General features: G+C 40.4%; 1 protein-coding gene across 6 annotated transcripts in view; it reads right to left on the bottom strand.

Annotated features, from left to right (window-relative positions):
- ablim1 (actin binding LIM protein 1) overlaps window positions 1–26928 on the bottom strand; it is a 250952-nt gene that overhangs the window by 143814 nt on the left and 80210 nt on the right. For all 6 annotated transcript variants that reach the window (XM_033033929.1, XM_033033930.1, XM_033033933.1 and 3 more), the window contains exon 2: window positions 10319–10453. In XM_033033929.1, the coding sequence (XP_032889820.1) occupies window positions 10319–10453 (135 nt within the window). The remainder of the gene's footprint in view (window positions 1–10318; window positions 10454–26928) is intronic.

A 26928-nucleotide genomic window follows, 5' to 3' on the forward strand; every position in this document is an offset into this window, starting at 1 on the left:
TTTAGTTAACATGCAACAGAAGCTTTTCACTGTACCTCGGTGCACATGGCAATAAACTAAACTGAAACGATCCAAATCTTTTTCTCACGAAATCAAAAGAATCAAATACTAGGGGGCATAGCTTGAAAGTGAGAGGGGCAAAAATTAAAGCTGTGAGGTGAGTATTTTTGTTTTAAAACAGGGGGCGGTGAATACTTGGAACACTCTGCAGGGAGTGGTTGAAGCCGATACATAAACGGCATCTAAAAATCGTTGGGACGGGCATATGGATATGCAGGATATGGAGAGATATGGGTATGTGCAGGTAGATAAGTGATGGCCTTGGCATCAGGTTCATTGTGTGCTGAAGGGCCTGATCTTGACTAATGTTCTCTGAAATTTGAAGGAAAATCAAGTTAAGTACACAATGAAACATTGCCTGTCCATTCCCTCCAGAGGTGTTGCCTGGCCCACTGAGGTACTTGTATTTTGCTCATGATTCCAGCATCTATAGTTCCCTGTATCTCTAAATAATTGACTGGTAGCTATAGTGCAAACAAAGGATTTGCCCACATTGCATGAACCACCACAGGGCAGCACGGTGGCACAGTGGTAGAGTTGCTGCCTTATAGCGCTTGCAGCACCGGAGACTTGGGTTCGATCCCAACTGATGCCCGTACGGAGTTTATACGTTCTCCCCGTGACCTTGTGGGTTTTCTCCGAGATCTTCGGTTTCCTCCCACACTGCAAAGATGTGCAGGTTTTAGGTTAATTGGCTTGGTATAAAAGTAAATTGCCCGTAGCGTGTCTAGGGTAGTGTTAATGTGTGGGGAGCGTTTCCGCACTATATCTCTAAACTAAGATGTTGCAGTTCTATGCAGAACTGATTATGGAAGACTTTCCACCTCAGTTTGAAGTCAATCCCAGAGATATATATTTTCCTGTCTTCTAAATTTAGCAGAAAAGTAGTAGCAAGCAGAATTAGACCACACCCACGCACACCCACATCTCACTTGTTAAAATTAGAACACTGTAATTGCCTTCCAAGATGATTTGAATTTAAAGTACATCACTTCAGGCAAAATATATTTCAGAAGTAGCCGAGTTTCCTGAAATAAATCTTTACAGGACAATTAAAAATAATTCATTGGTTGGTTCAAGATATAAGACAGCACTGATATTCCTCTGAAGATTCTTGACTCCACAGCTGAGTAGTTCTGAATTAGTAGGATGAAAATTAAATTAGCAGACAGAAAATGCGCTGTAGAGCCTTTTATAATTCATAGTCTGCAGCTAGAGAACAATAATTCTGTTCCAGTAATCCTGTTGCTAAAAACATCCATTGTAGCTGAAATGAGAAACTGATCTCAAACAGTTTTAAACCGTGACCTTCAAAGATGCAGATAGAATAGCATGGCGATTAGATGAATAGATTTTCATTCCAGCGCTCTAATGAACCAGAGACAAGAGTTCAAATCCCTCCGTATCAGATGGTGAATTTAATTTCAGATAATTAAATAATCAAGAATTAAAAGTCAAAATACTATTAGTGACCCTGAATTATTGCAAAAATATTCATCTGGTTTGCAAGTGATTCCGTGGGCACAGCAACATAATTAACGTTGACTGCCCTGTGGAATAGCCGAGCAAAGCAGTCTGGTCAAGAGCCATCACGGAGAAGTAATCAATGCTGGTCTTGCCCACATTCACCAACTTAGGGATGTGTAAAACAAAACAGAGATTGTAGTATAACAGAAGGGTAGAGCTTTGTACCCTTCTGTTATACTTTGGCTTTGAGTGACTTATTTACCCCCTAGGCAGTGTGCTTCCCTGTCACTTTCTGCTGCTTAGCTCAACAGATTTAAAATTGGATAGACACAAAGTGCTGGAGTAACTCAATGGGTCAGACAGCATCTCTGGAGAAGAAGGATAGGTGACGTTTCGACTCGGGGCCCCTCTTAAGGCTCCTGATCCAAAATATCACCTATTCTTTTTCTCCAGAGATGCTGCCTGACCCACTGTGTTACTCCAGCACTTTGTGTCTATCTTTGGTATATACCAGCATCTGCAGTTCTTCGTTTCTAGATTTAAATTAGGTTTAGCATTTATTAACGTGATTAAAAAAAATTTTAAAAATAGTAGCTCCAACAAGTTTCTGCAAAAGCCAATTCTGATATTCGGGTTATAAAAAGTGAGTAATATTCAAAATTATACCCACTAAACATTGACTGAACAGCTCACTGCCAAGCAGGTTATTGAAGCACAAATAGCCACTGCAGTAACTCAGATTTCATGCACATCAGTCAATTAATGCCCCTGTCCCACTTAGGAAACCTGAATGGAAACCTCTGGAAAACTTTGCGCCCCACCCAAGGTTTCCCTGCGGTTCCCGGAGGTTGCAGGTGGTTGCCGGAGGTTGCTGGTAGTGGAAGCAGGTAAGGAGACTGACAAAAACCTCCGGGAACCTCTCGGAACCACACGGAAACCTTGGGTGGGGCGCAAAGTCTCCAGAGGTTTCCGTTCAGATTTCCTAAGTGGGACAGGGGCTTAACAAATTAAAATAATGTGCACAATGATCAAATCTAAAAAAAAATGCAATCTTAAATTCTAATGTAACCCTGACCCGTTGAAAATGTAAACAAGAGCAGCTGTAAACAGTTATTGACTACAGCTCGGATAAAATTCTCCGCCTGTGTCAAAATATCCATCACATGCATCATAAGAAATAGAGACTTTTAATAGAACCCAAAAAAAAAAATACAGCATACGCTGGAAATGGGGAAAAAACACAGAAAATGCCAGAGATATTCAGTAAGTTAGGTAGCATCTGCGGAGAAAGAGCTTAAGGATTTAGGTGAATGGTCGTTCCGCAGAACTAGGAAGGTTTGTGATAAACAAGTTAAAATGCTTGGAGGAGTACGGAACGAAATGTCAGCAACATAATTGGGATTGGGAGAGGTAGGGGATGGGATGAGTGAGAGAAATTAAAGAAGGTTGCAACAAGAGCAGGAATTGGATGCAAGGCCAACAATTTTCTATGATTCACATTTTAGAACAAAGTTCCATCTTGAAGAAAGGTCTCAACCTCGAAAAGACATCTATCCATGTTCTCCAAAGATATGGCCCGACTCAGTTACTCCAACATTCTGTGTCTTTCTTTTAAAATCTCACAGCAGAGCAAGAGCAGTTACTGCCTTGCAACGCCAGAAACTGGGTTTGATCCTGAATCCGGGTGCTGTTTACACGGAGTTTGTACTTTCTCCCCATGACCGCATGGGTTTTCTCTGGGTTTCCTCCCACACCTAATATGTGCAGGTTTGTCGGTTAATTGGCTTTGATAAAAATTGTAAATTGTCCCGAGTGTGTAGGATAGTAGTCGAGTATAGGAACCGCTGGTCGGCGCAGACTTGGTGGGCCAAAGAGCCTGTTTTCACACTGTATCTCTAAACTAAAAATAATTTCATGGTTCCATTGTTAGTACATATGATACTTAAACACTCTTGACTCTTGAAGTCACATTAAATGTTTTAAAGCAATTTTATTCTGCCAAATTATCATATTCTCCAAAATTACATTGTTTTCTTGGACCATTCTTAGGAATTCAGCTGCATAATACTGTAACTTCACTTTTCTTAGGCATCCATAATAACACCACTGCCCCAAAGTGGGATATGCATGTAGTGATGAACACAGCATGAGAGACATTTCCATATTTCCTCACGGTTCTGTTTCTATCTCACATGTAACAAGTTGTCTGGCTACATTCTGGACCTAGGGTTGTTCAGAGGTACTAAACATCCCCAACTTAATATTGCCATCACCAGCAGTCTACTGAAAACGTTAATGTGCACAGGTGAAGATCCAGAGATGAATGTACAAACATGCTTCCCAGATACGCCTCATCCACACACAACGGTATATGCACTCATGCCCCTATTGAACTCTGCATGTCCCAGTTAATTAAATTGCCAGCTGCTCAGTGATTGCAATACCTACATATCTCTGTTTGCAAAGCCCTGTACGTCTTTAGGATAAGAGCAGCTATTTCTGAATCAGTAGCTCCTTATCAGCTTTTGAAGATTTGGTAACTGTGCCAAAAATAGAAACAGCATGGTGATAAAAGTAGCAGAGTTGGAGTCAGCTGCACATTCATGGTCCTGGCTGCAAGCAAGAACATTTGAGGATGTCAATGAGGCGGATGAAATTGAATGGGATTTGATGCAGCAATGACGTTAGACATACAATTAAATTTACAGCACTTTCTAAAAGTGGAACAAAATCTTAAGAGAATTGCGAATGTACGTACAGTATTCATAGTATTTAAATATGCATGGTTAGTTTCTGCAAACCATTTTATTAATATTTGGTTAGAATAAAATAAAAGGCTTGAGGCTGGAACACCATCAGTTCAGTGGAACTCACTCAAAATTTATCAAAAATAACTTCAGAATTATTTTTGGAGTGCAAGCTATTTACTGCATTAGTGTGTTAACAAGCTATACAAAATAAAGTGGGAGTATCAGTCATTGAACAAAGTGTTAATTACATGCATTTAGTTAAACTGAAATTAGCAAGACAACTGCAACCATTTTTTCCTTTGCTTTTAATAACACAGCCAATTGACTAACCAATGTAGGAGAAACTGTGTGCAGCTCAAGGACATAACCCAGACCGTATCCAAATGCACCTGTCTTGTTATGGGATAATGTGTGGTTTTATCCCACAATGTGCAAGATTACCTTTTTTTAAAGAAGCCAGGAAATGAATGCCCAGTCAAGTTAAGCATTCTTTACAGTTGCTTTAATCCATTGAAAACCATTCCAGTCTATGCAGAATTACTTCTAGACAGTCACATTTTGAAACCTGACTTTAGCAGATAACATGAACACAAACTGCTAAATTGCTACAGTTAATGAAGTTTGGCTACCTTGCATTATTGGATACTGCATAATTCAGGTTGGAACCATTAATAGCTGTTTTAGAGTTGCAGTCTCCGGCCATTTTATTAATATCTGGATTATATAGCATTACAGCACATTAAATCAATCACATGCACATTCTTTGCAGGAGTTACTGCATTCACCTGGTTAAGTTGCTCAGTTTCATCAGTAGTTGAATAAAATATTTCTACAAAACAAAGCTAGAAGACCAATATAACTTGCAATTCTAAAGGAACTGCGTGCTATGCATTTCCTTAGCTGTGGATATTCTGTGGAAGTCCTGTTCTTGGCTCCAAATCCCCTCTTAAATGACCACTGCCACTGTTTACATTTGTATCTTATCCTGGTCCAATGATCAATCATTGCCCCAAGTAAATAACTCGGCCTAATCCCCCTCGGAACTCTACGTGGAATTCAAACTGAAGGGAAGCTTAAAATGCTGCAGTGTCAAAGGTTTGGAGCCTTTGTGGAATTTCTTTCTCATCAACTGGATAATAATTATCCATGAGGGAATTTTTCCCCAGTTTTCTGCCCTGCTTGGTCTGCACAGGCATGGAATTATGCTCATAGTCACATGCTGGCAAACATGATGTACCTCAATGGCTAAATACAGTAGGTAGACACAAAATGCTGGAGTAACTCAGCCGACAGGCAGCATCTCTGGAGATAAGGAATGGGTGACGTTTCGGGTCGAGACCCTTCTTCAGACTGCATACGGTATAAATACAGTATCTTCTAAGATAAAATACTGAATTAAAAAAAATAATACCATTGACTTTCATTCATAAACCACCCTTGTGACTTCAGCGATTGGTCAGCATGGACTCAGTGCGCTGAAGGGCCTGTTTACACATTGTATCTTTAAAACTAAAAATCTACCTCCATGGAGCAGTTGATAGATATCAATATAATCTTAATCACTTGGGTTTTCCAATGCTTTATGATAGTGATAGGACTTTGTTAATTTCAGCAGCATCCCCATCATTGAGAGCAAATGTTCCCTATCGGTCAATGTTAGGGTCATGGGATCTCGCCGTGTAGGTGCCTTTGACAACTTGCACTTCTTGTCATAAGATCCATGATTCAGTAACTGGGCTAAACTGATGAACTTACTTTTTTGAACGCTGAATGGCAGAGCTCCAGTATTGAGAATAGCAGCATTGTGAATATTGGCAGACAGCTCCACACACTCAGCCACTATTAAGATAACTTTTATGGAGATTACTTTCAGCACACATTCAGGCAGAACACTGGCACTACTCAACATAGTTGCAATAGAGAAAGGCCGACTTTCAGGACGAGGTCAAGGTCAACAGTTCCCATTGCATGGTTATGCCTCACTAGCGTGTGTGTGTGTTAAGAAAAGATGCTGCTGCTGGTATTTCAGATCTGTTACAGACAGTGCAACCGGGATGTAAGAAAAAAAAGTGATAATACGTTGCGAATGGGAATAATCTTTGATGAGACAAATTTGGCCGAGGTCGGGTTGGTGCATCAAGGACAGGTCGGAGGCTTGGGTTTGAGACGGGCAAAGGATGCGCTTAAACGAAGAAGGGAAGAGTACATTTTGTAACTTTATTAGTGCCTTTGTGGCGACTCTTTTGCGTACTTTGTACAATAAAGTATCATCAATATCATCAGTTGATTTCATAAAAGTGGGAATTGTCGGGAGAGAATATTAACGGTAGACACAGTGAACTTAATTTGATTTTGTTTTAAAAACAGGGTAAAAAAAGTTTTAAAGAATACTTCAAACATTTATAAATATCCACAATATCCTGCCATTTAAGGCACCGCTCTGAGGGGTGGATATGCTGGAATGATGCAAGATAATGCAATTCCTTGCATTCCCTCTCAGATATTTGGGGACACAGTCTCTCCGCTTTATCAGCAGACAGCATGCAGCAACATTAAAAACGTTAAGCTAGCCAGTGGTCAGGAATAGCCTTTTTCCTCACCTTCAGCACTTGAGCGATATATTACAAGAAAATCACCTTAAACGTAGAAATCACAGCTGTGTATTCCACCCGTCATCTATCTATCTATCAAAACTGTGTGTGTGTGTGTGTGTGTGTGTGTGTGTGTGTGTGTCTGTGTGTGTGTGTCTGTGTGTGTGTCTGTGTGTGTGTCTGTGTGTGTGTCTGTGTGTGTGTGTGTCTGTGTGTGTGTCTGTCTGTGTGTCTGTCTGTGTGTCTGTGTGTCTGTGTGTCTGTGTGTCTGTGTCTGTGTCTGTGATTTTGCCTGTGAAACGTATCTCCTCGAAAACGAGACGCAAAAACTCAGAGATTTTTACAATTTCGGTAGGGATTTAACTTACAATTTCATAAATGCACTCATCTCTAAATTCGGTCAATTATTTCCCCAGATTTTGAAAAAAATTGTTCACAAAACTCACTTTAAAAAATATAATTGCCGCTTGCCAGCTGCTGACTTCACAATGCCCATATGCCCACCAATCCAGGCCCACCTGCCTCCTGGCCCCGCCCCCCCGCCGCTGTGGATTAAATGCAGCGGCGCAGGTGGTCGCCAGGTGACGCAGGTGGTCGCCAGGTGACGCAGGTGGTCGCCAGGTGACGCAGGTGGTCGCCAGGTGACGCAGGTGGTCGCCAGGTGACGCAGGTGGTCGCCAGGTGACGCAGGTGGTCGCCAGGTGACGCAGGTGGTCGCCAGGTGACGCAGGTGGTCGCCAGGTGACGCAGGTGGTCGCCAGGTGACGCAGGTGGTCGGCAGGTGACGCAGGTGGTCGGCAGGTGACGCAGGTGGTCGGCAGGTGACGCAGGTGGTCGGCAGGTGACGCAGGTGGTCGGCAGGTGACGCAGGTGGTCGGCAGGTGACGCAGGTGGTCTCCAGTGCTGACTTCGGGGTTTTTTTGTTGTTAAAGTAATGATTCTATTTCAAATTTTATGTCGAAGGGGGGTCCAGTCGGCAGTTTTTCGGCGACCTGCTATGACTAAGACAGTCCCCGGCAGTCGCCTAAAAATAGCCTCAGTGGGAAAGGCCCATTGGGGTGCCAGGGGTTATGGGGAAAAGGCAGGAGAATGGGGTTGAGAGGGAAAAATAGATCAGCCATGATTGAATGGCGGAGTAAACTTGATGTGCCAAATGGCCTAATTCTGCTCCTATACTTATGAACGAGACAAGGGAAAAGGTCTGCCATGCTTTAATTGATGGACAAAAATAGGCTCAAGGTGGCCTACTGAAAGGCCTATTCTTTCCCCTATGGATTTTTTGTCCCATGTATGTACTAGAATTGATGAGGTTCTTCCATAGCTCTCGTAATAGAATACTTATTGATCTACAGATAACCAATTCCTCTTTTCTAGGTACCAATCAATGTTTGAACAATTCATCCTCCACTTGACTGCATCAGCAGCCAGACATCCAAGTTCTAAGGCTCTTCAGTGAAATTATTCTCTTCTGTGGGTGGAAGGTTAATGTTGCTGTATCCCAGCCAAAAAATATTATTTTAAGCCTTCCATCAGTCTTTGTCACTTTTAATTAAGGCAGGGTTATGGGTCCTATATCTAATTGCAAAGCCTGGATACAAGTTGCTTGAAATTTTGCATGAAGATTCTTTTAAGTTGTTTTTCTTTGCAATAATGGTAGAATATATAAACCAACTACTGAAGCAGAAAGTCTGTAACCACCCATTCTGATCCTTTGGTAAATTGCCGGCTGAAAATTTGCTTTGCTGCAAACTAACAAGAAATTATACTATGCGCATCAGATTTATTTTTTCACCAAATATCTGAAAAAATATTTTATATTTTCAACAAATACCAGAAGATATTTGGCCTTCTGGTTTTGAATTAGCAGTTGCCAATTCTAGTTGTTATTGGGCATTCTATTTCAATTTATTTTTGAAATCATAACAGAATATATGAGAAGACTCAAAATCATGGGCAAAATATCATTAAAGGCATCATAGAAACATAGAAACATAGAAATTAGGTGCAGGAGTAGGCCATTCGGCCCTTCGAGCCTGCACCGCCATTCAATATGATCATGGCTGTTCATCCAACTCAGTATCCCGTACCTGCCTTCTCTCCATACCCTCTATATCATGTATAATAGAATGGAAAGTCGGATTCTCTTCTTGGCAACATTAACCTTCCTTTATCCAAGATTCCCAGAATTCATAAAAGATTCTTGGAATAAGATGCTGAAATGAACAATTAGCTCCTCTGGATACTCATCAAACATTCTCAAACATTTATTTTCCTCTAATCACAAGTTGCTGAGGTAAAGTTCACTAAGGACTGACTCAAATACAGACAGACAACTAACAATTGGTCCGTAGAAATAAGGCAAACACATTGCCATCTGGTTGTTACAATGTGCAAGCAGGAGTCCTGCTTAGTTAATGAGGCATTTCAGAATCAATTTCATTAAATTAGAGCAATTTCATTGAAAAATGATTTTCACGCGGGATCCACCAGTAAAACGCTGATGCGATATCAGGATTGAAATTGGCCCTGGGTACCTAGTCTAAAGCATACCATACAGAGCCAGCTGGGTAGTGGGCTTAACTTCCACATTGACTTCAGAAACAGATCACAATTATTCACTGCACTCCTAGATGAAGGATTTACTGCCTATATTAGTTGAGGGTTTCAATTATGTTATTTTGTTATCAAAACAGGAGAATTTCAGGCATGAAGTTTAACCAAATTATGAAAATTCACTATCTCAATTAATTTACATTGGATATCATTTACACCACACAATCTGTTAGTCATAAGCTTGAGAAGACATTGGTGAGGTAAAATCCAGAGTAAACCAAAGCTTGTCAAAAGGATGACAGCTGTATCAGTCTTTGGAGCCGCCTCAAGATAACAAAATACTATTTTGGCCCACATTCAGTATAAGGCATGAATTTGTTAAAATTGTGCCAGGAATAGCCATGCAGAGGATCAGTAAGCCTTTTTAGCTGTATGCTAGGTGCCATGAAGAAGATTTTCATGGCATTTTTGATGCATGGTTAACATAACACCCTCTTTCAATAGAGATCATCTAATTTAGAGCAAACAACCTTCTGCAGACCATTGAGCACTACTTCAAGGAGTATCACCTCTTACGGTTTGTTCATTGCTGGAGGCTTGAAGAAAATGGTAGCCTTTCTGGAACGTCTTAATTCACAAACAATTATTCTGTACATTCCCTCATAAAAGAGGACTTACCGTCAAATTCTAACTTAAAAGGAGTCAGAGGCGAAACAGACAAAACAGAGACAAAATGCTGGAGTAATTCAATAGTTTCATGCGGAATAATGCTCAGATGGTGGCTCCATCTACAATATATAGTTCATTTAGTTTGACTCTGCTCCTGGTTGGTTTAGGACAGAAAGAAAGATGACAGGAAAAATACAAAGAGACAAAAATTCATAAAAGCAGCCTTACCTTTACAGGTGAAGCATTTGAGGTGGAAGTGACTGGATTGGACACGTAGCACTTGTCCTTTACATGGGTCTCCACACTTGAAGCAGCGGATGGCTAGCTTTTCTGTAGGCTGGTGCGGATCCTGAGGGTGAGCCACTGTCGAGAAGCAGAAAACAAAACGTCATCACCCTGCCTCAACAATTCTTAATATTCAACTCACATTTGTCCCACCTGCACCTGATTGATAAGAGCAGCAGTCTACATAAATCACATGTCCACTGCCAGGCACAAATGGTATTTATTTTTAGTCAATCATTTTGTATTTGGCCCTTCACTGATGCGTTGCACTAGATTGTTAAATCATTAAAGGGTCTTAAATATCTCAGGGAACATCATTTGCAGATGATCTAATTTCTAAATTTATTTTCAAATTTAAATTAGCTGTCATGCGAATCACTGTATGGCATTTTCCAAAAGTAGCCAATCATTTATTGGATTGGAATTTAAATCTAATTTGAGAATGTAAAAAGGATAAATGGAGATTAAGGAACAAATAAAAAGGTTTCAAGGCATGGTTGACATTACCCATCCCATCTGTCGCTCAGGGTAACAAGAACCAATTCCTTGGCATGTCTGCCAGACCAGATGGCCGTTGGTTCCCTTCCCCAAGGGGAATTAGGGCACCAGACTTTTACAACAATCCCACAGCTTTCATGGTTATTAACAGGTGCCAGGGACACAATCTACAAGATTTATTGAGTTAACTTGCACAAGATTCCACAAATGACATCTAGAATTCATAAGTCATTGTCACAGCCAGTGATTACCAGGACCAAGCAGAATTTGAACATTAATACTTCTCAAAAAGCCAGTCATGCTGTAAATGCTGCACTGGCGTAAAACAATTGTGCATTATTTCTTGATATGCAACATCAAACGGAGAGATGTTTATGGTTTGCCTAACAGTGCCAGAATGTCTGGGGAAGATGGTCGTATATCAGTTTTCTTTAAAACCTTTCGCATGTGAAACATAATGTCTGAAACATAAGGAAAGCAGGATCTTCCCCAATGTCAAGCAGGTCAGCAATAGCTAGAAACAGCTGACAGCAGTCCTGAAGCTCTCTGCACACATTGAGTAAATACACATTGAGCTTCCTGCATTTGGCTCTGGCTTGAAACTGATCCATGCCAGTAACTTAGTTATCCAATCCATAATTCTATTACCTTCTGACACTATACCAAGGATGCAGAATAAGTCATGGAAAGATAATATTTAATGAAGCATTTTGAAATGTACCATCAAAGCAGCCTGGAATAAAAAGCTGAAAAGATAAATAGAAAGCAACAAGCACTTCGAGCAAGCAACAGGTTAGATAGACCCAGTATATTTTATTAGGAGGCACAGATAACTGATTAATATGGTTATCACTTGTAGCCACATCAAGATTCATTCGATTCAGGTGAAGTTAACTGTACAATGATGTTAACTTTCCACTTATGCTGAACAAATAATAAACTGGGTAGTATTAGGTTGCTAATTCCTCCAAACTAGACATGAGCTGCACCATCTCAAATTTCCTTTATTATGAATCAGGAAGGACAATATTATAAATGGAGAAGGACATTATGATGAATCGAGAAGAACATGTACATGCACAATTGCACACAGGTTATTTGCCCTCGAGGCAGCTGGTGCAATGCAAGCTGCAAGAGAAGCCTGCACTTATGACCTTATAGGGGAATGGTGTTAGGAAGGAGAGATCAGCCATAGTTGAATGGCGGAGTAGACCTGATGGGCCAAATGGCCTAATTCTACTCCTATCACTTATGACCTTATAGGAGAAGCCATTTGACATCCAACTTTTACTCAGTTTTTGGACTTGTGCATTGGCAGCAGTTATGTCTTTTTTCATAAACTAATGAGGCTTGGATGAATAATAGTAACCAGTTTAGTGCAAGAATAATAGAATTATGAAACAAAACTGAGATAAGTACATAGAAATTGGGACAGGAAGCTGAGCAAGGGGAAGAGTCCGGTAAGATAAAGAAAGGAAACCACATAGAATAGTACAGCACAGGGCCCTTCGGCCTACAGCTTCAGTGCCGAACATGATGCCGTTAAACTAATGCCTCCATGTGATCAATATCCCTCCACTTCCTGCGTATCCATGTGCCTGTCCAAAAATTTTGATGCAAAGTGCTAAGAATCAACAATCCCGAAACAACAACAAAAAGTGGGTTAATTTATATTAATTCACTAAATTTTAACATTGCCGATGTTTGCAATTCCAGATAAAATGATCAAATGAAATTGGATTTGAATAACAACTGGAAATTTAATTATTTTTTGTTGTTGGTGCATTCAAACATACTGCATGTCAGTACCAAGTCACATCCACCAAATGAACAGACAATTGTTCAAACATCAATTGTGTGACAGCATAGGCTTTGCTGCCACCTCAAAATTTAAAGTCTACATTGGAGCCATGCAAATGCAACTTCCATCATTTTGATACATAGAACTTGTATTAAATTATCCTGCCTTAAAAGCCACAATACTCCTGGCAGTGATACAAAGAGAATGTGCTGCTGGAAGATTTGAGATTACAGGAGAGGTCGACAAAATTGCACCTGTCACTACCTCAAGGCTTGTCTACCTGCAAAATGGTCACCCACCTAAACAAGACATTTTCATCTAATCAATTGCTTCTTCCAGAAAAGTACTCTAATTTTCAGTACAGACTGAGCAGCTTCCCAGGAGAATTGGCAGTTTCCTAGGAGCTTTGAGGCTTTTTCATGAAGGGGCCCGGTAACAATAAATTGTCCCACAACATCTTCACAAGGCCAAAGCACATCCAAAAAAGTAATCAAGAAGGAACTGCAGATGCTGGAAGATCGAAGGTACACAAAGAAGAGTCTGAAGAAGGGTTTCGGCCCGAAACGTCGCCTATTTCCTTCGCTCCATAGATGCTGCTGCACCCGCTGAGTTTCTCCAGCACTTTGTGTACCTTCCAAAAAAGTAATGATTCGTTTGCAACACATTTACGCTATTTACAAGTAATAATAATGGATGGGATTTATATAGCGCCTTTCTAATACTCAAGGCGCTTTACATCGCATTATTCATTCACTCCTCAGCCACCGGGCCCCTTCATGAAAAAGCCTCAAAGCTCCTAGGAAACTGCCAATTCTCCTGGGAAGCTGCTCAGTCTGTACTGAAAATTAGAGTACTTTTCTGGAAGAAGCAATTGATTAGATGAAAATGTCTTGTTTAGGTGGGTGACCATTTTGCAGGTAATAATAAGTACCATCTATACTACTGATGTAAGCTGAATCTTCCAAACTGTGGCAGCGTTACTTTGCTGAGAAACAGATGGACTCTCCTGTACAATAGGATCATGGTATAAATACACACAGATATAGCGATAGATCTTCATGTTAAATTTTGAGAAAAGCAAAAAGATAGCACAACATATTCCTATTTCTGAGGTTCTTCCACAGCTCTTGAAATTGAACTTTGATGTGCATTGCATTGCATTTGCGTGGACTGAAATATGTGTCACACAACAACATTAGGCTTGCACTTGAGATGGGAGAATCTATCGGACAAGTTAATGGATGTGCCAGTCTGATGTGCCATGGCCCCTAATTTTGCAATTGATACAATTACAACCAGTTGTCCATAAATTTGACAATCTAACTATATCAATTTTGGATCATGTAACATTATGATATTATCCTGCACTTTAATTCTTCGAATAACTGAAATCTTTAGGAATTTTGTTTGACTGCATACAAACTCCAATGTATGTAAGTGAGATGAAAGGGAAAGTTTTTCTAGAAAAACACCCCCAAAATTATAAAAAAGTCTCTCGATTTGTGAAAATCTGACAAATTTGAATAGATGTTTGGTCAGATTTCAAAATGCTTCTTAACAAATTGCACTGCTGAATTTAAATGCTTTACTCCTTGGGTCAGCTAAGGGGCAAAACAATTTGTGGACTGGTTTTTAAATATGCTAATTAATGTAATATTTAACACTCAAGAATTAAGCAATGCCTGAACATTGGATATGTAGTTGAAAAGTAATCAGATTTATGTTCTTCATCTCTTTTTAAATAAAATGTTGTGGAACATAAAACTACAGTTACTGGCTCCCACCATCCAACACCCGTAGCCTGGGAAACTCATCAAGGACTCTAGAGTATTTATTAAACGTCAGAGAACAAAGGTTGTTGTTAGCCTAAAACCTGGTGCAAGTACTTTTTGCATCTTGCAAAGTGAGCAGACCTTTCACTGAAGAAAAGGGCAATGGATTTTGTTATCCTCCCTGCTCCGAGTAGCTCCACTGGAAGCTGGCATGGAGGATAAAAGATTATACAGTGCAGATCAACTTCAGAAGGGAGCTTCAAGATTAAAGTGTGTTTAATTGTCATGTTTACCAGCAACAGAACAATTAAATATCTTAATTGCTGCAGCTTTAAAACACCCACAAATGGAATAACACAAAGAAATATGCAATAATGAAGAATACAATTAATAATCAGTAATGCAATGTTAACAAACCATAATAATGCTAAGCCAAATTATGTAGTGCAATTAAAAAAAATCCACAGCAGATCATAATTGCTAAGGTAGGGTTGTGGTTAGCATTAAGCTGTGTTCAGAGCGGATGGTTTCCAGGACAAAGCTATTCTTGAACCTGGAGGTCAAACGTCTGAGTCTCCTGCATCTTCTTCACGAAGATAGTAGCGAAATAAGAGTGTGGTCAGGGTGGTGTGGGTCTTCGATAATATTAGCTGCCTTTTTGAGGCAGCGTCTCCTGGAGATCCCTTCAATGGTGAGGAGGTGAGTACTCGGGATAGACCAGGCAATGTCCACCAGTCTCAGCTGCCTCTTTCATTCCTGGGCATTCAAGTTATTGAACCTGGCCGTGATGCATGAACTCAAACCTTGCAGATATGGAGACCTACCTCAGTATGTGAAATGACATGTGCCACCAGCTTCAGGTGACAGTTTCATGACACCATTTTAGAGTATGCCAACTGGAATTTCTAAGCACACATTTTGATTTTGTATCAATGATGTCTTCAGTTTATTCTGTCCCTCATTTCCACTATTTGTAAGCATGGTCTCCATGGATCTGTAGTCCAAGTTATAGTATTGCAGCTATTAGCTTGGTCCAATTATCCCAAAATTATTTGAGAGATTTGACTCCTTTATTCAAAATTGTCATTTTAGAGAAAGTACAATTCTTTGGTCCAAAATCCATCTCCTTCAAGCAGAAGTGAATACAACAACGCTCTTAGGTATTGATTTGTTAGCACTCAATACCAAAAGGAGCATACAGGAATTTTGGTTTGCTATTTACTGAGGACTGAAGCAAAGATAATTACATTGAAGACTCACAAAACCACAGATGCTGGAATCTTGAGCTAATCACAAACCGCTGCCTAAACCACTGAGTTTCTCCAGCAGTTTATAATTACTTTGAACTCTGCACCAGGCAGGAACTGAGCTTTTTAAAGTAACTGCTACTCTTCTCGAGATGTGCAGCAGACAGAAGCGAAATTATCCAAACCACTGAACCAAAAGAAATTACCCATTAATCTGAAAAAGATATGAAAGGGACATTATTGAATTACCTGTCATTCGGCATCAAGCGTGAATAGAACTAGATAGAGTTACTTATTGCTCTGAATCAGGCAAGAATCTAAAAGGGAATTATTTATCAGTCTGAACCAGGGACAAGTTGGGTAGCATACAATTACTTGACAGTGGAGCCATGCAGGAATTGTTAAACTAGAGGCATTCCCATCAGTGCAAAGAAACGGTCACATTGGGTAGTTTTGCTTCAAAATGTTAATTGGCTCACAATCTACTGCACAATTGCCTTTGAAGTATTTTAACCTTTGGTCTAATCAGATTGTGTAATGATAAATAGATTGGCTTTTAGATTTTAACAAAGAATACTGCATTAAAAGTATATAGTTTGCATCCGTTTTCCATGTTAAATACTAGGTTGTGTGATAGCAAAGACCCAGAAATCTCCCGACTGCTTTATTACATTTGAGAAATATCACCCATTTGATTCATTTATATCCAGCATGCTACAGAATCGTATTCCCTAGAGATGGGTTGGCTGAATACAAGAGAGAATTTGTCAGCTTCTATTAAATCAAAGATGATTAGCTTCTTTTATGAAGATTGGCTTGCAAAATGAATGCACTAAGATTATCACAAATTGGAGCCATAACCCAACTCCCAACTATCTACCACTCCCATTCCCAATGAAATATTGTGCGGAAGCTCATCATCCAAGGCTCACTTCCCAAATCTTGCTTTTTAATTACTGTATTTAACATATTCCCCTTCAATTGTTAATCCAAGGAAGAAATGTGTTTTAGGAAAGAAGTGCAGATGCTGGTTTAAACCATAGACACAAAATGCTGGAGTAACTCAGCAGGACAGGCAGCATCTCTGGATAGAAGGAATGGGTGACGTTTCGGGACTGGGTCTGTAACATAGAAGAGTAACTGGTTGATGCACTCCTAATCTGCCCAGATACGCAAGACAATATTTCATCCCTCATTAATACCCAGTAAACATAGAAAAAGTATGGACCTTGGCCCAAAATTCTAATACACTCTTAGCACTTGGAGTGTTATTTTGTAAAATCTACCGACTCATTGGTGATAATGTATTTGGGAATGACCTTCCAAACAGTCATTTGCCAATGCATAAGCATGTGATTCTGCAACACGATAATGTTATCATTATAGTAATATATTTACAAACACAAAGTAAATTCTTAATATTTTAGAATTAAAGTTTTGAACACATCTATGGGTAATCGTAATCTATCTGAGCAAGAATCCCGAAAGTTCAAGTGCCTGAAATCTGAATATTGAATATTTATAGTCAAGGCTTCTGGAGCAGTGAAAGAGCAGAGGACTAAAAAGTAGACTTGGGCAGATGGGTGAGGAAAGAAGAACACTGCCATACCAAAGCAAGGCACCGATTATAAACCGTGCCTCCCCTATATGTGCTGCATATAAATGATCTGGAAGTAACTATTGATAAGTTAGTTAGCAAGCTTGCAGACAACAACAAGATTGCTGGAGTTGTGGACAGTAGGATGTAACTCAACTGCAGAAATGGGCAGGAAAATGGCAGGTGTAGTTTAACCTGAGGTGTTGTACTTTGGGAGCTCAAATGTACGAGAAAGGTTTACGGTTGACCCTTAACAGCAAGGAAGTGCAGAGGGATCTTGGGGTCCTGATCCATGGCTCCAAAATGTGGCAACACAAGTAGATAGAGTGGCAAAGGCGATGAATGGTAGGTCCACATTATCTGGTCCTGGCATGGAGTACGAGAGTCAGAAAAATATAATGTAGCTTCGTAGGACATTGGTTGGGCCACATTTGGAGTATTGTGTGCAGTTCTAGTCAACCTATTACAGGAATAATGTGGAAGCTTTGAAGAGAATGCAGGAAGTTTTCCAGAATGCCGCCTGGATTAGGAAGAAGCAAGGAGAGGTTGGACAAACTTTGATTGTTTTTGTTAAAATGCCAAAGTTTGAGGGGGAATCTGATGGAAGTATATAACCTTATGCGAGACATAACTAGGATAGTCAGTCAGAACCTTTTCCCCAGGGTGGGAAATGTCAAAGACTCGAAAACATAGTTTTAAAAATGAGAGGGGCGAAAGGATTTTTGTTTTTGTTTTTTTTGTTTTGTTTTTTTTAAACACTCAGAAGGCAGTGGATGCCCTGAATGCACTGCCATGGGTACTAGTGAAAGAAGATATGATAAGGATGTTCAACAGATGAACAGATAAGCATATGGAAATGCAGGGAATGGATCACATGGAGACTCTTGAAAGGCGCCCATAAATAAAATTTATTATTATTATTATTATTACATACAGATAGATGAGATTAGTTCATCTGAGCATCACGTTCGGCACAGACATTGTGGGCCGAAGGGACTGTTCCTGTTCTGTACTTTGTGTTCTACATAATTACACATTAAAGTAATGAAAATGCTGCAAGAATTTCATTATGATGTACAAACTATAAATTTAGGTAATGGAATTAAAATATTGACTATAAAATTTATAGAAATGAGTGATCATAAAAATAACATTGCCGTCATTACAATTTAGGTATATATTTATAATAAAATATTTTATGTATATATTATATATATATTTTATTATCTTGACAGTTAGAAGCATTTAAGTTTGATAAACTAAATTACATTGCTACTCTTTTCTATTTTAACAAAATTAGATACATCAGTTTTTCCAAATGCATGAAAAAAAAAATCTCAGGGAATTTTTTTTCAGATGCACTTTGGACTGTGCCCAAGTCTTTGCATAGCTGAAAGTGCGATCACTTCCTCTTCAAAGCTTTTAAACAGTACATCATATTGTTCAGTTTTATCAAAGCAGTGTTAGACTTGCCAGGGTCCTGAACAGCAAATGATGTACTTTCCTGTTATTGCGTTGTTGGCATTCCTGCAATGAGACATTGCTTTGCCCTTGTCTGTTTTATCCATTATCCAAAATACACCGAGCTTGATGTGATACTTCCTCAAAAAGGACTAAAATATTGATTTATGATTGAAATAATTAAATAGTAGCAAAATAAAGTGAAACTAGTTTAAATGACAACTGCATCTGCAGTTCCTTCTTGAACACTGAATAGTTTAAATGACAGTTTCTTTAATGACAGTGTATGCACATCTATCACAAAAAAAGTAATTCCCTTTAGAATCTGGTGCTAGTTTGTGCATTATCTCAGTTTTATCATCCATTTCTTCGCAATTATTTTTTAATAATTTACAACAAGAAAGTCATTCAATCTCACATCACTCAGGATTAAGAAATGCTTCACGGGAACCAGCTATTCTGTTTTCACTGCTTAAAAACACTCCTTCGCTACACAAGAAAGGATTAGGTGCTTTTACTGCAGAATTAGATCATAGTTGATCCACTGCCTAAAGTCCATTTTCATAGCTGATCCCCTTATCTTGAAATACATATCACAACCTCGAGTGTATACAATAACACGGAGAATCTAAATTTCCCTTCACCAAAGTCTTAAATGGATGACTCCCTATCTTGAAACAACACCCCCCAAAATCTGGAATCTTCACCTTGAAGAAACAGCTTCTCACTATATCTTGCGTCAACCCCATTCAGAATTTTGAACACCTCTGTGAGATTCTCTCATTCACTGGGGTTTACATAGAAAATAGGAGCAGGAGGAGGCCATTCGGCTCTTCGAGACAGCACCGCCATTCATTGTGATCATGGCTGATCGTCCCCTATCAATAACCCGTGTCTGCTTTCTCCCCTTATCCCTTGACTCCACTAGCCCCTAGAGCTCTATCTAACTCTCTCGTAAATCCATCCAGTGACTTGGCCTCCTGTGGCAGGGAATTCCATAAATTCACAACTCTCTGGGTGAAAATGTTTTCTCTCACCTCAGTCTTAAATGACCCCCCCCCCCCCCTTTATTCTAAGCGATTAGTAGAATCTGCCTGCTTCAAGTCATCTTTATAGGATAACCACACATCTGGGGAATCCATTTAATGAATCCAAATCATAGAAATAACAAGGCAAGTATAATGAATGAATGAATGAATACGTTTATTGGCCAAGTATGTACACATACAAGGAATTTGCCTTGGTGCTCCGCTCGCAAGTAACAACACGACATACAGTAAACCATTAAGAATAAAACATAAAACATTTAGAATAAAACATTATAGTTTAAACATGTGAATGAAATAAAATACCAGAGCAAAAGGAGGCTACAGACCTTTAGTTATTAAGTAGAGCTACTGCTCATAAAAAAAAGCTGTTTTTATGTCTGGCTGTGGCGGCTTTGACGGTCCGGAGTCGCCTTCGAGAGGGAAGTGCTTTTAAGAGCTTGTGGCCAGGGTGAGAGGGGTCAGAGATGATCTTACCCGCTCGCTTCCTGGCCCTTGCAATGTGCAGTTCGTCAATGGGGGGGGGAAGGTTTAAGCCAACAACCTTCTCAGCTGATCGAACCATTCGCTGCAGCCTCCGGATGTCGTGCTTGGATGTCGTGCTATAATAATATCCGATTATTGGCAAATATATTATTTTTCTATGTAAACCTGCATCTGGAGTTCCTCGTTTCTCCATATTATTGGTAGGGTACAATGTTCAAAATTGCACCTGGGTGGCTCAGCTAAAGAATGCTTTTTCCTTATCATTGTGCAGAAAATACAAAGACAAAAGAAAACGTTTAAAAATACACTCCTCACATTTCTAAATATTTTGCTCCATGACATGCAGAGTTCTGCCTATTTTGAGTCCTTACATATTATGAGATCATGTTAATTTAATTCCCCAAACAGCCACACGTAGGCACCAGTTCACACGTTGACCTGCGGCACCTCTGGGGCACAATCCAACAGTGGTATCTGCACCAGTAAGTCCACTTGCTTTGCACCAGTGGACTCCAGGCAAACATTAGTTGACACAAGTCTCCAATTCTCAGACTGGATACTGCTTGTTGAGCCAGCACCCACTTAAATCTGGTGAGCCAGATTCAGTCAAGTACGTTCAGCCAACTGGGAGAAAAATGTCTGAGAGATGAACAAAATGGAACATTTGTTTTAAATATTACATTTAGTAGAAATTATTTTAATTGTTAGAGACACAGAGTGAGATTATGTTTGAACTTTTTGAGCCTTTTAATATCATAAACTTTATTTTTTGGCAAATCTCAAGTGTTTGTTTCCAAATGTCAAACACGTTTCACCATTCAATTGCAGCACCACATTTAATAGCCAGCAAGCCCTGACAATGAAGCCTCTGGATTTAAAAAAAAAGACACAACAAGGTAGCAGGCCCTTCAGCCCACGCTGACCATCAGTCATCCATTCACATTACTTCCATGTTACCTCACTTTCTCATCCACTCCCTACACATTCAGTGCAATTTAATTTACAGGGGCCAATTAATCTACAAACCAGTGCTTCTTTGGGATGTGAGATGAAACCAGAGCACCCAGAGGAAACCCACGCAGTCACGTGGAGAACGTACAAACTCCACACAGACAGTACCCGAGGTCAGGATGGAACCCAGGTATCCAGCTCTATGAGCTGTGCCACTGTGACTTGTCAAAGTCATACTGGGAGTGCAGGAAGCAGTGCACGCTGAGACAGCGTTCCTTCACTGAAGTGCTGACGGCTGGTTTAGGCAATATACCCAACAGCTCTAGACACAGGCAGCTGAAGTTAAAGCTCCTGTAATGGCTGGAAATTGGCTTCGGACAGATATCTCAAAGAGTTAATTAGGCTTGAGTAGAACATCAGATTCGATGTTGCAGTCAAAATGGGATTCTTATCCACAACTATTAGTTTTATACAGTATGTCTGTATCAAACAAGGACACCAAGTGCAGGAGTAACTCAACGGGTCAGGCAGCATCTCTGGGGAACATCTCTGGTGATGTTTCAGGTCGAGACCTTTTTTCAGATATTGTAGAGGTAGGAAGAGAAGGGGAGAAGCTGGGTAAAGTGTGGCAGGTTGACTGGGCAAGGGTGGGGGAGGTTGATAAGCAGATGGTTGGAAGAAAAGCCAGAGATCGGAAAGGAAAGTGTGAGGCAGGTCTGAATGGTCTCTTTCAATGCTTTCCCACCTCAGGGGTGCTACGATGCCTTGGTATTGCGGAAGAAGTACAAAATCGGGCTCAAAGTTGACCTATACAATTTCATTCCCTGTCACAGACTCTACCATTCTGCTTCTGGAGATTATTGGATGTGTATCTGAAAGCTGGTGATAAGCCCTGGTGACAGCATAGAATTTGTAAACAATCACATCGATCATAAGCTGAATATATACTCTTGCAGAGGGGACAGGTTGGCAGTGGGGTTGAGCACAGGGCCTCAGTAAACAGGATTCATTTTATTCTAGCTCAGTCACCAGAAGATAAAAGGGTCCTACCCAATATCTTGAACATTTGTGATGGGATGCCCCTACTCAAAGCTGTGATTGATGAAGGCAAGTGAGCCAAATACCTTCTTCACCACCCCATCAACCTGTGTAGCCACTTTCAAGGAACTATGTATTATTTGTATTATTACCACTGGGTCTGTGTTCGTCAACACCCTCCCAGGCCCTACCCTTTACAATGTATGCCTTGCCCTGGTTTAACTCCCCAAAATGAATCACTTCACTTTATTCCAGTTGTACACCATCTGCCATTCCTTGGCCAACTTCCCCAGCTCATCTCGATTCAGCTATAATTGTAGAAAACCTTTGCCACTCTCCACTATTCCACCAAATTTAACTACCTTCCCAACCAAATCATGCATGAAGACAAATAACAGTGGTCACAGCCCAGAGCCCTGATAAGGGCAGATGTGGACCTAAATGTTGAATTAAGATTCCCAGTTCAAAAGTGTAGCCACATATTTTTGAGCATGCAATTATAGTTTATTTACATATTCCTGGTGAGATCCAAAAATGAAGCTTTACAACTCTCCTCCTGGAATTAATGCACATCTTTTAATCCTGTTTTCCTCGACTGCTCTATGGTTCTTTGAATTGGGAAAGTCACCAGTGTTGATTCTCACGTTCACTTGTTATCCCATACGTTTACAAAAGTATCTCACATCAGACTCGGCAGTCCAATTGGACCATACTTGACATGTATCTCTGATCATAAGATCATAATTGATAGGAGTAGAATTAGGCCATTCGGCCCAAGTCTTCTCCATCATTCAATCATGGCTGATCTATCTCTCCCTCCTAACCCATTCTCCTGCCTTCTCCCCATAACCTCTGACATCCATACTAAAATGAAGATCAATTTGTAAGATCACATCCCAAGTATGCCTTTGAGGTAGGTCAGACAAGACTTTCTGAAAAAATGCATTAGCTATCATTCAGGGCCATTTCCATTTTTCTCAGCCTTATGGATTGAATTAAACCATTTTCATTATTGTACAGGCTGACAGATTTGTAGATACCAGCTGTATCCATTACTCAGTGATGGAGACTACCTTTGCTCTTTGCTGTCAGATGGACTAATCTTCTCTACTCATTCCATTAAAAGTGACCATCTGTACTTACACCTCTCTTACCCAGACATCCTTGTGGACTGAGAGCTACACTCATCTAACCCGGAGAAGCAGCTTAAACATATCTGGGATTATCAATGTCAAAAACATTACACCAAAAAGGTTTCAGCCCGACTACAGCTGAGCCAAATTATAAGCAGAGATGTTGTGGGGGGGGGGGGGGGGGGGGTTCACAGATGTATTATCAAACAGCATTTGACATGTGAAGTGATAGCAGAATAAATTATGGAAGGGTTTCAAAGCAGAGAGAGTGTTCCAGGGCTTGGGATTTTGGCAGCTGAAGCCAGCCTCCATGAAATGATTAGAATCAGCAAGGCACATATAGCTGGAATTGGAGTAATCTTGGGAATTACAGGATTATAAAAATAGGGCTAAGCATTCTGCTATCAAAAAGCAATGTAGGCCCGAGAAACAGTTGGTTGAATGAACCTTGATTTGAGCTGCAAATGAATGGCAAAGGTTTGGATGAGATTCAGTTAACGCAGAGCTTCTCCCCATTCATTCATCTCCTTTCCTTGTATTTACGCCTCTGGTACTTAGTTTAGAGATACAGTGTGGAAACAGGCCCTCAGAGTCCACACCAACCAATGATCAACATACATTAGTTATATCCTGCACATTGGGACAATTTACAGAAGCTAATTAACATACATACATGTTTGGAATGTGGGATGAAACCAGAGCACCTGGAGAAAACCCACGCAGTCACAGGGAGAACATACAAACTCCTTACAGACAGTACCCGCAGCCAGGATTGAACCTGAGTCTCTGGCAGCAACTCTATCTCTGTGCCACTATGATGCCCTATGCAGTTGGCCTCAGTAAAATTCACAGTGTCTCTTTCCAAAATATTAAAATAGAAACATGGCAACATTGTCTCCCATTCTGAAATTTGGAACATTAAGCACATGACAACATGTTTCCTTCTTTATTGAGTCTTTGTTGTGAACTAAATATAGGAGCCCACAAATATAATCTGATTTAACCTTCACTATTAATCTCAAGCAATCCAACTCACAAGTTGCAGTTTGACCTATTTCAAAATATATGTTGTACAGGTTTATTCATCAGTAGCCAATGTAATGACTGAAAAATAATTACATTTACTGCCAAAGTACTCTACAGCAACATGGCGGCATTAAAAGCTGCGCATTTATTTCATTCTAAAACTAGCCCAGAAATGCTTTAACTCAGATGACTTTATTTTTACATGATAGACACAGAAGATTTAAGATAAATCATACCTTTACTTCTTGCAACTGATTTACTGGGATACGGATAGTAATGCAACTTCAATACAAATCTGAGGGGCAAGAAATGGCCTCTTCTCACTGAATCGGTTGAGAGCCATATGACCTGGACTCTAAAGCGGGGAGCATACGTTTCAAAGCAAAGTTACATATGACAAACACTGGCATCTCTATTTCACAAAGTCTTTCGTAACATCACTTTTAGTAAAAATGATCAAGATACCATGTTTTCAATTCAATAAGATAATTTAGTTCATTCCACACCTTCCACTGGATCTTCCAACAAGGAGAATCTTCTAGCAAGACATTATTAGATTAGATTAGATTAGATTAAACTTTATTAATCCCCTTATTCAGGGGAAATTCAGATGTCCTTGCAGCACACTAATAAAAATACAACATAGTATTCAAAAAGAAGTTCAACACAAAAACATCCCCCCACAGTGATTCCCACTGTGGGGGAAGGCACAAAGTCCAGTCCCCATCCTCTTGTCCACCCAAAGTCGGGCCTATTGAGGCCTCCACAGTCGCCGCCATGGCGCCCGATGTTCTCGCCGGGTGATGGTACTCCGGCGTCGGGAGAACCCCAGCGGCTTGGGGTGCCAGGAACGACCGCCTTCCCACCGGAGACCGCGGCTTCCAAGCCAACAGACCGCGCCGGACGGAGCTCCACACACTGGCGATCTCAACGAGAGATCCCAGGCTCCGGGATGTAAAGTTCAGCGCCGCAGCTGGCCGCTCCACAGAACCTTGGATCTTCAAGCAAGCCTTGAGCTGGTAACTGCAAGTGCAAGGAAACGTGCAGCCCTCTGCTTGATAGGCACCATCGGTGGGCCACCCGCTTTGACAAGGCTGAATTATGTTAAAAATATAAGAAAAGCTTACAGTTTATATTTAGTCTCAAATCAGGCTTTTCTCCAGTAGATTAATACAGAAAGGCAAGTCTAGGCTTGCCTCAGGTTGCTGCGTATTGAGATAATGAATGATTAACATTTGTCTACCATGTGGCGAGAGAGGAAGTTAGATTGATCCCAGCAAGGGATATTGACAAATGGCTGATGTCCTTAATATGTAAAGTGCCTTGCACCAAATGTCCGATGTCTGTGAGTGGGGAAGTGACGAGAGAAGAAGCTAGATTGATCTCACTAAGAGATATTGACAAATGGCCAATGTCTTTAATATGTAAGATATCTTGTACCATATGACAAAATGCCTTTGATGTGATGCATTCTGTAGAAACCTTTATTTCCTGTACCTCTGACCATGACTAATGTTTGTGGAATGTGCTAAGGTGACAAAAAAACACTATATAATTCGATGTAATTCTGTTGTTCGGGGAGGTGGAATGAGGACAGTGAAGTGTCTGTATTGCTCACTTGACTGGGGTTCCTGCCACCTCTATCGGCCGATAATAAGTAAAGTTTTGAACTGGTCTCCAAAACGTTTGTGAGTTGTCTGTTTATTAAGAAGCAAACCTGTTTGATTGTTATAAAAGAAACTTTTTCAGCTTTACATTGGCATATTCCTTGTGGAGCACCGACATCTGCTGGCTTTCCAACTCTTAGATGGACATAGTCACAGGTGCAGCAGACCCAGTAAGATGGAGGAAAAAATATCTGTTCCCAGGAGAAAGGCATGTTGATCTTTTCAAATGTTTCATAGTGAAGTTTAGTTTAGTGTAGAGATACAGTGTGGAAACAGGCCCTTTTGCCCACGCCGTCCATTGATCACCTATACACTAGTTCTATCTTACACACTAGGGACAATTTTCAAAAGCCAATTAACCTACAAACCCGCATCTTCGGAGTGTGGGAGGACATGGGAGCACCCAGAAGAAACCCACGCGGTTACATGAAAAAACATGCAAACTGTACAGACAGCACTGACAGTCAGGAAAAAAAACAGGTCTCTGGTGCTGTAAGGCAGCAACTCTATTGCTGCACCAGGAACAGCTTTGACAGCTGGCAAGCATGGAGTTGGGCCCTCATCCACTGTGAAGCCCATTCTGTTAGTACAAATAGCTCGTGCTCTGCGAGAGGTCTTGCACTGATGATGAGCTGGAAGTCCGTGCCCAGCACGAGGCTACAAGTAACTCTGTGGCCGAAGGGCAAGCAATCTCAGGATGAATTGATCTACTCAAATTTAAAAAAAACACTTCCCCAAGGTGAATCAGTACCAATTTTTTGGAGAGGGAGAGAAGTAAACAAAATGTACTTGTTTTACCTTGCAACTGATGTTTTCCTTTATTATGGAGG

The sequence above is a fragment of the Amblyraja radiata genome, chromosome 15 (genome assembly GCF_010909765.2).
Source record: "Amblyraja radiata isolate CabotCenter1 chromosome 15, sAmbRad1.1.pri, whole genome shotgun sequence".
NCBI lineage: Eukaryota > Metazoa > Chordata > Chondrichthyes > Rajiformes > Rajidae > Amblyraja > Amblyraja radiata.